Raw genomic sequence first — 15102 nt, forward strand, 5'->3', positions numbered from 1 at the left:
CCACTTTTTCCACCGCCATCTATCCAATCCAAATCTACGATATCTCCAGGACTACAGTTTATTTCTGGATGGAGTGAGTGGTATGATTGACAGCATGGAACTCTAGCCTCCCTACTGTAATTCTTCTGAAATCTGACTGACAGACTGTATCCAATCCCCACTGCTCTTCCCCCTTCCCCCACACACACATCTCCGCCTCTCTTGTCTGATGGCCTCTCCATGTTGCTTTTCTCATGCCATTCCATCCCATTCCGTCCCATCCCATCCTGCTTTCCAGCCAAACAACCCAGGCAGGGAACGAAGTAGCGTGGACTTTTTCCACAGGCATGTCCTGCGTCTGAAATGGCACCCTATTCACTATGCAGTGCACTGCTTTTGACCAGGGGCCTTATAGAGAATAGGGTGCACTATATAGGGAATAGGGTGCCATTTCAGATGCTGCCACAGTTTTCCATGAGACCACCATGGGATATCTGGACGGAGCAGCATGACACTTGATCATTTTCCAAAAGTTAATTTTCACAGATAATCATGATTCAAATGTAAAACGTTGCTTCTGTCTATTGTCATGACTTTTCTTTGTGATAATCAGGGTTTAGAGTTTACTGTAACAGCCAATTAAAAAGCATGCCTCGTTAAGCAAATGGCTTGTTAAGAGGATGCTTTGTTGTAATGAGTGGCTTGGTAAAGTTCCTGTGCAGCCGTTTTGATCTCAATATCACATTTTTTTTTTCTGGGTAACAGTTAAGTACCTTACTGTGATTGTCTTCAATTCAAATGGTAAAACATTTTTTTTTTTTTAACTGCTTCTTAGCAAACGGCAATTTCTCAAGCAACATTTTTTTGCTAGCACTGTCTGGGAGTGGTCTGAATGGGGAGGGATAAAATGGAAAAGTAGCTGTTATTGGCAGAGAGGATGAGAACTCTATTATTGGTCTATTAACTCATTTACCACCTAGTGATGTCACCAGGCAGGCCAAAACTCTAAAACAGGTTGTAATTTCAGGCGGTCTTTTCAAATAGCTCTTACACTAAAAGGGAATTATCATTATTTTCTAAATGTCACAGTATTATTCCAACCTCATAGTGTAAAAATCACGTTTTTGGCTGCACTGGGCCTTTAAGCGGATGCCTCGTTAAGCTAGCTGCCCATACAGTACCGTGTTGCCTGTTTCCTCTCCTTGTGATATCGCCTGGAACTAGCTGTGTATGTGTGTGTATATATGTGTGTATGCGTGAGTGAGTGAGTGAGTGAGTGAGTGAGTGAGTGAGTGAGTGAGTGAGTGAGTGAGTGAGTGAGTGAGTGAGTGAGTGTGACAAAGCCCCAGTGTTTCCTCCCTCCACACCTCACTGAACACCTCTCTCTCTCTCTCCCTCTCTCTCTCTCTGTTTCTCTCTCTGTTTCTCTCTCTCTCTCTCTCACACTCTCTCTCTCTCTCTGTTTCTCTCTCGCTCTGTTTCTCTCTCTCTTTCTCTCTCTCTCTCTCTCTCTCTCTCTCTCTCTCATCCTTCTGTGTACAGTGCCTCTCATCCTCTTACTCTCCTGTCATCCCTTCAACTCTTCGTCCTCTCTGTTTCTCTCTCTATCCTTTGTCTCTCATTCCATCGCTCTTCCTCTCTCTCTGTTTCTCTCTCTATCCTTTGTCTCTCATTCCATCGCTCTTCCTCTCTCTCTGTTTCTCTCTCTATCCTTTGTCTCTCATTCCATCGCTCTTCCTCTCTCTGTTTCTCTCTCTCTCTCTCTGTCTGTCTGTTTCTCCCTTTCCCCTCCTCTCTCGCTCTCTCCTTCTCTCTCTCCTGATTGAGTAGCAGAGAGCCATATTTCTAGTCATCTCTCCCACACATGAAACAGAAGCAGAGACGCAGAGGTACTAAGTAACATTGTCTACTGTGGAGGATGTGATTTACTGTGTAATGATACTTGAGGGGAACCAGAGGAAGAGACAGGGCTGTGTGTGTGCGTGCGTGCGTGCGTGCGTGCGTGTGTGTGTGTTGTGTCCCTGAGTGTGTTTGTGAACTTTTACGAGTGAGTGTGTGTGTCTTGCAAAGGGTTGCGAGTGAACACACAAGTCACGTGACCCAAAGAGCGCTTAACTTTCTGAGTGGACGGCCACAGCAGGGGGTGCTGGATAATGAGGCTGTTGTCGTGGAGATGATCAGAGCCTCTCTCTCGCTGTCTGATTTGATCTGGGCTAATCCGGGTCACACACAACTGACCCTGTGTGTGTGTGTGTGTGTGTGTGTGTGTGTGTGTGTGTGTGTGTGTGTGTGTGTGTGTGTGTGTGTGTGTGTGTGTGTGTGTGTGTGTGTGTGTGTGTGTGTGTGTGTGTGCGTGCGTGCGTGCGTGCGTGCGTGTTGCACACTTGATGCCGAAAGTGATGCTGTGTACATGCGAACACGCACACACAATCACTGCACAAATGTAGCCTCTCATTACTGCCATAAACGGTGAGACATTTTTCTAACGCAAGATACAGAAAGAGACTCTTTTACACCTGCATTTTGAGCTGAGTGTTATTCATGTTAGCAGTCAATATCAACTAGGGATATCATGTCACTTCTCTGGAGTTTTCAGAGCGAGCAGGATCATATGGCCTACCTGTATGCGGCAGGGTCATACGGCCTACCTGTATGCACCAGGATCATATGGCCTACCTGTATGCGGCAGGGTCATACGGCCTACCTGTATGCACCAGGATCATATGGCCTACCTGTATGCGGCAGGGTCATACGGCCTACCTGTATGCAGCACAGGTTTCAGGATCGGATGGAAAGCATGATCTGTCTGTATCCTTTTTCTTCCTCACAAATATCCGAATTCATTCGCCAGAATATGTTACAGATGTAGGATCTTAATTTGATCCAGTTTGCTACAGCAGGGAAATGATCCTGCAGCAAAAGGAAATGTGAATTGTTATGTGGATTATAATTAATGTACATGTTTTGTAGGGGTTGATACATTTTTCGTTAGGACAAATCAAGTTTTACATTTTAAAGCGGAAATTACAAACTTTAGAAGCCTTTTTAAACCTCGTATACACTACAAGTTTGCATTTCCTGCTGTACAGGAACATTTTCAGCAAAAAAGGAGTGATCAAATTAAGATTCTACATCTGTACATCTTTGTCCCATAATGTATTGAAGGCAGTACAATGTTACAGCTATCTTTAGACATATAGGCAGTAGGCTTACCCACCACTGAGGTATGTCATTAATCCACCCAAACTGGGCCTATCTGATACATGAACACGATCAATGAAATCACCAGTTAGCCTATTGTTCTGGCAAAGATGCGCTCATCCGCAGCAGATTGTTAAACTATATTTTATATGGATAATATGAACGTGAGAGCGTAGGCTACTCAGTTTTCGCGAGGGCAAAACAGAAGAAAAATTTAAACAAGTCCTTTCTGGTTACTAATCTGGATATGTTCACATGCCTTTGCATGCCAGTGCAATATTCTGGGTTCTGAAGTGCAGATGAGATGTTTTTGAGACAAGAGTTTTGTGTAATGGCGTAGGCCTAAGTTATTGACCAGATCAATGGTATAACTATGAAAAACAAATGGCAGGCTATGTGTAGCCTATTAAAATATGTATGAAGAAAATATATACAGAATGTTGGGGAAGTATTCTGAGCCCTTCTCTTTCACCACATTTTGTTGCGTTACAGCCTTATTCTAAAATGGATTAAATACATTTTCCTCATCAATCTACACACAACACCCCATAATGATAAAGCGAAAAAAGGTTTTTAAATTTTTTTGCAAATGTATTAAAAATTAAAAACAGAAATACCTTATTTACATTAGTATTCAGACCCTTTGCTATGCAATAAGACTCAAAATTGAGCTCAGGTCCACCCTGTTTCCATTGATCGTCCTTCAGATGTTTCTACAACTTGATTGGAGTCCACCTGTAGTAAATTCAATTGATTGGACATGATTTGGAAAGGCACACACCTGTCTATATAAGGTCCCACAGTTGACAGTAAATGTCACACCAAAAACCAAACCATGAGGTCGAAGGAAGTTTGGAACTACCAAGACTCTTCCTAGAGCTGGCCGCCCAGCCAAACTGAACAATCGGGAGAGAAGGGCCTTGGTCAGGGAGGTGACCAAGAACCTGATGGTCACTCTGACAGAGCTCCAGAGTTCCTCTGTGGAGATGGGAGAACCTTCCAGAAGGACAACCATCTCTGCAGCACTCCACTAATCAGGCCTTTAAGGTAGAGTGACCAGACGGAAGCCACTTCTCAGTAAAAGGTACCAAAAGACTCTCAGATCATGAGACACAAGATTCTCTGGTTTAATGAAACCAAGATTGAACTCTTTGGCCTGAATGCAAAGCGTCACATCTGGAGGAAACCTGGCGCCATCCCTACGGTGAAGCATGGTGGTTGCAAGATCATGCTGTGGGGATTTATTTCAGCGGCAGGGACTGGGAGACTAGTCAGGATCGAGGGAAAGATGAATGGAGCAGAGTACAGAGAGATCCTTTGACAAAAACCTGCTCCAGAGCACTCAGGACCTCAGACTGGGGCGAAGGTTCACCTTCCAACAGGACAACAACCCTAAGCACACAGCCAAGACAACGCAGGAGTGGCTTCAGGACAAGTCTCTGAAAGTCTATGAGTGGCCCAGCCAGAGCCCGGACTTGAACCCGATCAAACATCTCTGGAGAGACCTGAAAATAGCTTTTGCAGCGACGCTCCCCATCCAACCTGACAGAGCTTGAGAGGATCTGCAGAGAAGAATGGGAGAAACTCCCCAAATACAGGTGTGCCATACCCAAGAATACTCAAGTCTGTAATCGCTGCCAAAGTACTGAGGAAAGGTTCTGAATACTTACTTAAATTTGATATTTCAGTTTTTGTATTTTTTATACATTTGCAAAAATTTCAAAAAACCTGCATTTTGCTTTGTCATTATGTGGTGTTGTGTGTAGATTGTGACCCCCACTTTGAGAACTACTGCCATAGATGAACAACAGGTTACTGCTCACACATTAACCACGCTATCTGACCTGACCACTAGCAGACACTTCCTACTGCAGAGCTGGCTGTATATTGTGGTATATTGCTGTATATTGCTGTATATTGTGGTATATTGCTGTATATTGTGGTATATTGCTGTATATTGCTGTATATTGCTGTATATTGTGGTATATTGCTGTATATTGTGGTATATTGTGGTATATTGCTGTATATTGCTGCATATTGCTGTATATTGTGGTATATTGCTGTATATTGCGGTATATTGCGGTATATTGCTGTATATTGCTGTATATTGCGGTATATTGCTGTATATTGCAGTATATTGTGGTATATTGTGGTATATTGCTGTATATTGTGGTATATTGCTGTATATTGTGGTATATTGCTGTATATTGCTGTATATTGCTTGCTGTTTGGGGTTTTAGGCTGGGTTTCTGTACAGCACTTTGAGATATCAGCTGATGTAAGAAGGGCTATATAAATATATTTCATTTGAAATTTGATTTGATATTGTGGTATATTGCTGTATATTGCTGTATATTGCTGTATATTGTGGTATATTGCTGTATATTGCTTTATATTGCTGTATATTGTGGTATATTGTGGTATTTTGCTGTATATTGCTGTATATTGCGGTATATTGTGGTATATTGCTGTATATTGCTGTATATTGCTCTATATTGCTGTATATTGTGGTATATTGCTGTATTTTGTGGTATATTGTGGTATATTGCTGTATATTGCTGTATATTGCTCTATATTGCTGTATATTGTGGTATATTGCTGTATTTTGTGGTATATTGTGGTATATTGCTGTATATTGCTGTATATTGGCACGAAACTGAAGAAACAGACTGAAGAGCTACTACAAAGGTACCACCTGTCCTGAACATGACCAATGAGAAACGCTTGTTTTTCGTAGCTAAACCTTTTATGCCCTAATGAACACAACCCTGGTCTGAACACTACTGAATTGATAAACTACCAAGTTACAACACAGCCACTACCATTGATTAATAAGTGGATTAACAAATCTGCTGTGCACCTCAACAATATATATTTGATATGTATACCTCCCTACAGCTGGGGATTATTGAGGGCAGACCTGGGTCAAACAGATGTCTTAAATCTTACCGGCTGAGACTTTAATACGTTTTATCATTAATGAGTATGTGAGTGTGTTTAGTGATTGTCATGTTCAGTTAACTCCTTCCTGGCCATGCCTTTCTGAGTGGATAGGAGCACACACTCACACACACACACACACACACACACACACACACACACACACACACACACACACACACACAGTGGATGAGAGCCCATGGGTCTCAGTAATGGGACAATGTTAATCCGCCTGTTGAGTTTCAGCAGCACTTATCTAATACCCCGTCTGACAGAAATCCCTTCCAAAAACGGATACCCCAGAACAAGGAGGGCACTGTAAGAGAACGTGTGAGAACATGTGTGTGTGCGTGTGTGTGTTAGCAAGAGAGAAAGAGAGAGACTTGTGTATGTGTGTGTGTGTGTGTGTGTGTGTGTGTGTGTGTGTGTGTGTGTGTGTGTGTGTGTGTGTGTGTGTGTGTGTGTGTGTGTGTGTGTGTGTGTGTGTGTGTGTGTGTGTGTGTGTGTGTGTGTAAAGGTAAGGCAAAGTGAGGACGTTTTTCTTTTTTCCGAAGGCACAATCACAGGTGCACATTCACACACACTGATACACATACTGTACATCACAAACTTAGGTGAGGTTTGGCTTGGAAAGGGAGGGTATGTTACTGCAAAGGGAGGGTATGTTACTGCAAAGGGAGGGTATACTACTGTAAAGGGAGGGTATACTACTGTAAAGGGAGGGTATACTACTGCAAAGGGAGGGTATACTACTGTAAAGGGAGGGTATACTACTGCAAAGGGAGGGTATACTACTGCAAAGGGAGGGTATACTACTGCAAAGGGAGGGTATACTACTGTAAAGGGAGGGTATACTACTGCTAAGGGAGGGTATACTACTGCAAAGGGAGGGTATACTACTGCAAAGGGAGGGTATACTACTGTAAAGGGAGGGTATACTACTGCAAAGGGAGGGTATACTACTGTAAAGGGAGGGTATACTACTGCAAAGGGAGGGTATACTACTGCAAAGGGAGGGTATACTACTGTAAAGGGAGGTTATACTACTGCAAAGGGAGGGTATACTACTGCAAAGGGAGGGTATACTACTGCAAAGGGAGGGTATACTACTGCAAAGGGAGGGTATACTACTGTAAAGGGAGGGTATACTACTGTAAAGGGAGGTTATACTACTGCAAAGGGAGGGTATACTACTGCAAAGGGAGGGTATACTACTGCAAAGGGAGGTTATACTACTGCAAAGGGAGGGTATACTACTGCAAAGGGAGGGTATACTACTGTAAAGGGAGGGTATACTACTGCAAATGGAGGGTATACTACTGAAAAGGGAGGGTATACTACTGTAAAGGGAGGGTATACTACTGCAAAGGGAGGGTATGTTACTGCAAAGGGAGGTTATACTACTGCAAAGGGAGGGTATACTACTGCAAAGGGAGGTTATACTACTGCAAAGGGAGGGTATACTACTGCTAAGGGAGGGTATACTACTGTAAAGGGAGGGTATGTTACTGCAAAGGGAGGGTATACTACTGTAAAGGGAGGGTATACTACTGCAAAGGGAGGGTATACTACTGTAAAGGGAGGGTATACTACTGCAAAGGGAGGGTATACTACTGTAAAGGGAGGGTATACTACTGCTAAGGGAGGGTATACTACTGCAAAGGGAGGGTATACTACTGCAAAGGGAGGGTATACTACTGTAAAGGGAGGGTATACTACTGCAAAGGGAGGGTATACTACTGCAAAGGGAGGGTATACTACTGTAAAGGGAGGGTATACTACTGCAAAGGGAGGGTATACTACTGCTAAGGGAGGGTATACTACTGCAAAGGGAGGGTATACTACTGCAAAGGGAGGGTATACTACTGTAAAGGGAGGGTATACTACTGCAAAGGGAGGGTATACTACTGTAAAGGGAGGGTATACTACTGCAAAGGGAGGGTATACTACTGCAAAGGGAGGGTATACTACTGTAAAGGGAGGGTATACTACTGCAAATGGAGGGTATACTACTGCTAAGGGAGGGTATACTACTGCAAAGGGAGGGTATATTACTGGATATTTTCTAAGTACCAGATAACTACCAGAATCTTTTCAGGAATTTTATCAGATGACATCTACTGGCCTTTTTGAGTACTTTCAGATTATCACAGGTGTCTAATGATCTCTGGCCTTATCACATTGGAAATATATCAAATAAAGAAATACAATTATATATTTTTTTTTTAACTAACAAAGGTGTAAAACATTATCGTAAGTATAAAACATCAACTTAGTGAATACCATTGGTGTTTAGTATGAGGGATTCAAATCAACAACGCAGAGAGAAATAAAGAGAAATAATAGAAACCTAATGGTACGAGGAATAAACGATAACTGACATACTGCGCCTTCGGAAAGTATTGAGACCCCTTCACTTTTTCCACATTTTGTTTTGTTACAGCCTTATTCTAAAATTAATTAAATCATTTTTTTTTCATTCATCAATCTACAAACAATACCCCATAATGACAAAACAAAAACCGTTTTTTATACATTTTTTCAAATGTATTAAAAATGTAAAACTGAAATATCACATTTACATAAGTATTCAGACCCTTTACTCAGTACTTTGTTGAAGCACCTTTGGCAGCGATTACAGCCTCAAGTCTTCTTGGGTATGACACTACAAGCTTGGCACACCTGTTTCTCCCATTCTTCTCTGCAGATCCTCTCAAGCTCTGTCAGGTTGGATGGGGAGCGTCGCTGCACAGCTATTTTCAGGTCTCTCCAGAGATGTTCGATCGGGTTCAAGTCTGGGCTCTGGGTGGGCCACTCAAGGAAATTCAGAAGCTTGTCTCGAATCTACTCCTGCGTTGTCCTCGCTGTGGGTCGTTGTCCTGTTGGAAGGTGAACCTTCGCCCTAGTCTGAGGTCCTGAGCGCTCTGGAGCAGGTTTTCATGAAGAATCTCTCTGTACTTTGCTCCGTTCATCTTTCCCTCGATCCTGACTAGTCTCCCAGTCCCTGCCGCAGAAAACATCCCCACAGCATGATGTTGCCACCACCATGCTTGGGATGGTGCCAGGTTTCCTCCAGAAGTGACGCTTGGCATTCAGGCCAAAGAGTTCAATCTTGGTTTCATCAGACCAGAGAACCTTATTTCTCATGTTCTGAGAGTCCTTTAGGTGCCTTTTGGCCAACTCCAAGCGTGCTGTCATGTGCCTTTTACTGAGGATTGGCTTTAATCTGGTTGGTGGAGTGCTGCAGAGATGGTTGTCCTTCTGGAAGTTTTTCCCATCTCCACAGAGGAACTCTGGAGCTCTCTCAGAGTGACCATCGGGTTCTTAGTCACCTCCCTGACCAATGCCTTTCTCCCCCGAGTGCTCAGTTTAGCCGGGCGGCCACCTCTAGGAAGTGTCTTGGGGATTCCAAACTTCTTCCATTTAAGAATGATGGAGGCCACTGTGTTCTTGGGGACCTTCAGCACTGCAGACATATTTTGGTACCCTTCCCCAGATCTGTACCTCGACACAATTCTGTCTTGGAGCTTCATGACTTGGTTTTTGCTTTGACATGCACCGTCAACTGTAGGACCTTTATATAGACAGATGTGTGCCTTTCCAAATCATGTGCAATCAATTGAATTTATCACAGGTGGACTCCAATCCAGTTGTAGAAACATCTCAAGTATAATCAATAGAAACAGGATGCACCTGAGCTCAATTTCGAGTCTCATAGCAAAGGGTCTGAATACTTATAAATTAAGGAGATGGAGGGATGGGATGGGATGGGGCGGCTGGGGGTAAGGCAATAGTTTCAAAAATAGTTTCCTCCATCCTTTGTTTCCCCTTTTGACTTCTTATTTCATGACTTTTACGATCTACACAGAGTAGTAGGGGGTTAACGGTGAAGCATCTCCTGTTCTTCCTGTTCTGTTGGGAATGTAGCCAGGCTACAGCTTGGGTTGTAACTCTGTGCTTTACTGGAGCTACAAACATACATCAACGTTCTGAGGTCTCAACACAACCTTTTGTTGGTTTTTTTCAAATAGGCTTCAATGTATGCAAATGTACAAATTATTTTCGAGAGCTGTTGTTTTTTTTGTTGTTGTTTTTTTATAAACATTGAAAAGTTCTAACAGAAGTATCAGGATATTATTGCAATAGATATTTAAATATGAATATTATATATTCATATTTATTATAATAAATGCATATTTCAACATCTGACCAACTTGTGTTATAGTGTGGAGTGTGTAACACTACTGTCTTCACTGTTATGCTCTCTCTCTCTCTCTCTCTCTCTCTCTCTCTCTCTCTCTCTCTCGCTCTCTCTCTCTCTCTCTCTCTCGCTCTCTCTCTCCCTCTCTCTCTCTCCTGCAGGTCCTGTGTGCACGCTACAAGCGTAGACATACTATCGACCAGCCAGGAGACTCCTCCCCTGCCCCCTCGCCCCTGCCCACTGACCCAGCAATGACTCTGCCCTCAGCGGGGACATATGGCCGGGGGCCTGCCTCCTACAGGAACCGGCGCTGCCACCGTAACGCGTCCCGGACCCGGACCCTGCCACAGAACCAGAACCAGACCCAAAGCAGGTCCAGCCAGGCCTCACAAACCTCCCTTTCCCTGGCCTGTGAAGAGGAGGAAATGGAGATGGGGGCTCGCTCTAAATCCTGGAGGACTGGTCGAACCCGCTCTCTGTTCTCCCTGCCCAGCCTGGCAGGGTTCACCGGCTCTCGCTCCCGCTCTGCCGGCTCCTCCCCCGGAACCTCACCCAGCCCTGCCCACCACAGAAGCCACTCCCACTCCCTCGGCTCCTCCCTGGTCCCGCCCTTCCGCCTCAACGTGGATGCTCTGATTGGTGCGGAGGAGACGGATGTGGACACAGGGATAAAGGTGGATGCGGGCAGCATTGTTGACCTGTCGGTAGTGTCTGCATACTCTAGGAGCCGCAGACCCACGCCACCACGCCCTCTCTCTGCACCTCCGCGGGACCCAATCCCCTCCCCATCCCGCGCCAACGTCAAGCCCAAGGCGTCAACGCTAGGCCGCCCTCCTGTTCCCATGAGAACCAGCAGCCTGGCCTCCTCCAATAGCATAACTTCCACCCTGCAGCGGCCACGCCCCAACAGCGCTTTCTTGCCCCTGAGTGGCCAGCCGTCCCTGAGGGATCCCATCACGCGCAGCCAATTGGACAGCTCTAACAGCATTATTGGGGTGGTGTCTCAGAACAGGTCTGGCAAGGAGGTCGGGGTGGAGGACGACGACCAGGAGTTCTATATCTGACCAGTTAGTGGCGCTAGAGAGACACGCCGGCCAGCAGGAAGGGACAGGGACACTGAGTGACAACACAGCTCTGTTCTGCTCTGCCACCTGGGGGCTGGTTTAAGTCAGTGCAGAGGACAGTACAGTGACGGTAGACAGACGCTTCACTCAACTTCTTCATGAAATCTTTCTCACTTTGTGTTTCTATATACTTTCTAACTAGATGTTTGTGCTATTTGTTATTTAATCAAGTTGTGGTATAAATGCATAACGCTTACTGAGATGGCTTAAAAACACATTGCAGACTACTCAAATATCTCATAGTAGAATATTTAAAACAGAGATGTTATGATACCAGACCTGTTGGACATAAATTAGATTTAAAACAGAGATGTTATGAAAGCAGACCTATTGGACATAGTTCTAACCGTATGTATCCACTTCCCACTACTCATGTTATCACTCAGGCAGCTATAAGATAGTGGAGTTGCTGGCTCTATCTCAATTCATCTATCCTTGATTCCTCTCTCCTCACCTCCTTCTCAACGGTATTGGAGGAGAAGGTCCAAGGTCACTCCCCTTTGACCATCTTCTCCAATCCGTTTTGCGAAAAGGAAGTTGAGGAGAGAGGATGCAAGGAATCGAGGAAAGACCAAAGGAGAAAAGAACCCCTGATTCTGACACTTTTGGTGCAGTGGGTCCCTCTGCTGGTGATTTTGTAATTGACGGCTAAACAGAATCTAGTTTAAAGTTGTAGTCGGTAATATGGAATGCTTTTGATTTTAACTGATTATTTCTATGTTCACCAAACTTTTTTAATATTGATTAAAACATCAGATTATGTATGAATTAATAAAAATAAAAAAATGTTTTAAATGAATGATTGAATGTGAACAGGGTCCCTTTAAGGTGATATAACACACACCTAGCCTGTACTGTATTAAGGGAAGGAGTCGTTTTAACACGCACTCAGTATGACTTAAAGACAAAGGCTTGTTTTAGCTGAAATTACACTGCAACATGTTGGCTCTCAGTGTTGGCTGTTCTCTGTATGGCTCTCGGTCTTCCCTGTGAGGACTTTACCAGGTGTGAGTCTCCTTAAGCGGCCGATGAGCCTGAACAGAGGAAATCCCACATTGCCTTTCTTCATGTGGACGTCATGGCAAGGTCTCCGTGAGCTCTGCAGAGGTGATGTCATCACTGGCCAATCAGAAAAGAGAATTGTGTAATCCATTGTTCCACGGTTCAGGTTATACATTGTCTCAGGTTTTGTTGTGTGTGTTATTTTTGTGTGTGTGGTTCTGTGTGTCTCTGTGTGTGTGTGTGTGTGTGTGTGTGGTGTGTGTGTGTGTGTGTGTGTGTGTGTGTGTGTGTGTGTGTGTGTGTGTGGTGTGTTTGTCTCTGTGTGTGTGTGTGTGTGGTTCTGTGTGTGTGTGGTTCTGTGTGTCTGTGTTTGTCTGTGTGTGTATGTGTGTGTGTGGTTCTGTGTGTCTCTGTTTGTGTGTGTGTGTGTGTGTGTGGTTCTGTTTGTCTGTGTGTGTGTGTGTGTGTGGTTCTGTGTGTGTGTGGTTCTGTGTGTCTGTGTTTGTCTGTGTGTGTATGTGTGTGTGTGTGTGTGTGTGTGTGTGTGTGTGTGTGGTTCTGTGTGTCTCTGTTTGTGTGTGTGTGTGTGTGTGTGGTTCTGTTTGTCTGTGTGTGTGTGTGTGTGTGTGTGTGTGTGTGTGTGTGTGTGTGTGTGTGTGTGTGTGTGTGTGTGTGTGTGTGTGTGTGTGTGTGTGTGTGTGGTTCTGTGTGTCTCTGTTTGTCTCTGTTTGTGTGGTTCTGTGTGTGTTTGTTTCTTTCTGTGTGTGTGTTTAATTTTTTTAATTGTGTGTTTGTATATCTGTGTGTGTGTGTGTGTGTGTGTGTGTGTGTGTGTGTGTGTGTGTGTCAAATCACATCACATACACATGGTTAGCAGATGTTATTGTGAGTGTAGTGAAATGCTTATGCTTCTAGATCCAACAGTGCAGCAGAATCTAACAGGTAATATCTAACACAATCCACAACTAAACCTAATACACACAATCTAGTAAAGGAATGAGATGAGAACATATAAGTATAAAATATATGGATGAGCAGTGACAGAGCGGCTAAGATGCAGTAGATAGTAAAGAATAGATAGTGTAGGATACAGTATACATTATATACATATGAGATGAGTAATGCGAGATATGTAAACATTATTAAAGTGACTAGTGATCCATTTATTAAAGTGGCCAATGATTTCAAGTCTGTATTTTTTGGCAGCAGCCTCTCTGTGTTAGTGATAACTGTTTAACAGTCTGATGGCCTTGAGATAGAAGCTGTTTTTCAATCTCTCGGTCCCAGCTCTGATGCACCTGTACTGACCTCGCCTTCTGGATGATAGCGGGGTGAACAGGCAGTGGCTCGTGTGGTTGTTGTCCTTGATGATCTTTTTGGCCTTCCTGTGACATCGGGTGGTGTAGGTGTCCTGGAGTCCAGGTAGTTTGCCCCCGGTGATGCGTTGTGCAGACCTCACCACCCTCTGGAGAGCCTTGCAGTTGAGGGCGGTGCAGTTGCCGTACCAGGCGGTGATACAGCCCAACAGGATGCTCTCGATTGTGCATCTGTAAAAGTTTGTGAGTGTTTTCGGTGACAAGCTCAGTTTTCGGGAACAAGCCTCCTGAGGTTGAAGAGGCGCTGTTGTGCCTTCTTCACCACACTGTCTGTGTGGGTGGACCATTTCAGTTTGTCGGTGATATGTACACCGAAGAACTTAACTTTCCACCTTCTCAACTACTGTCCCGTCAATGTGGATAGGGGGGTGCTCCCTGTGCTGTCCACGATCATCTCCTTTGTTTTGTTGACGTTGAGTGTGAGGTTATTTTCCTGACACCACACTCCGAGTGACCTCACCTCCTCCCTGTAGGCTGTTTCATCGTTGTTGGTAATCAAGCCCACTACTGTTGTGTCGTCTGCAAACTTGATGAATGAGTTGGAGGCGTGCATGGCCACGCAGTCATTGGTGAACAGGCAGTACAGGAGAGGGCTGAGAACGCACCCTTGTGGGGCCCCAGTGTTGAGGATCAGCGGGGTGGAGATGTTGTTTCCTACACTCACCACCTGGGGGCGGCCCGTCAGAAAGTCCAGGACCCAGTTGCACAGGGCGGGGTCGAGACTCAGGGTCTCAAGCTTAGTGATGAACTTGGAGGGTACTATGGTGTTGAAGGCTGAGCTATAGTCAATGAACAGCATTCTTACATAGGTATTCCTCTTGTCCAGATGGGTTAGGGCAGTGTGCAGTGTGATGGCGATTGTGTCGTCTGTGGACCTATTGGGTCGATAAGCAAATTGGAGTGGGTCTAGGGTGTCAGGTAGGATGGAGGTGATATGATCCTTGACTAGTCTCTCAAAGCACTTCATAATGACAGAAGTGAGTGCTACAGGGCGATAGTCATTTAGTTCAGTTACCTTTAGCTTTCTTGGGAACAGGAACAATGGTGGCCATCTTGAAGCATGTGGGGACAGCAGACTGGAATAGGGATTGATTGAATATGTCACACACCAACCAGCTTGTCTGCGCATTTTCTGAGGACGCGGGATGCCGTCTTGGCCGTTAGCCCTGCGAGGGTTAACACGTTCAAATGTTTTACTCACGCCGGTCACAGAGAAGGAAAGCCCACAGTGTTTGGCAGCGGGCCGTGGCACTGTATTGTCCTCAAAGCGCACAAAGAA

At 44.6% G+C, this 15102-nt stretch overlaps 1 protein-coding gene across 1 annotated transcript in view; it reads left to right on the forward strand.

Annotated features, from left to right (window-relative positions):
• The window catches only part of fam124a (family with sequence similarity 124 member A), a 58579-nt gene extending 46335 nt beyond the window's left edge, over nucleotides 1-12244 (forward strand). The window contains exon 4 of the mRNA XM_014165668.3: nucleotides 10483-12244. Coding sequence (XP_014021143.1) covers nucleotides 10483-11385 — 903 coding nt within the window. The 3' untranslated portion in view covers nucleotides 11386-12244. The remainder of the gene's footprint in view (nucleotides 1-10482) is intronic.
• The last annotated feature ends 2858 nt before the right edge of the window (nucleotides 12245-15102 follow it).

Source organism: Salmo salar, chromosome 21 (assembly GCF_965601325.2).
Source record: "Salmo salar chromosome 21, fSalSal1, whole genome shotgun sequence".
Taxonomy (NCBI): Eukaryota; Metazoa; Chordata; class Actinopteri; order Salmoniformes; family Salmonidae; genus Salmo; species Salmo salar.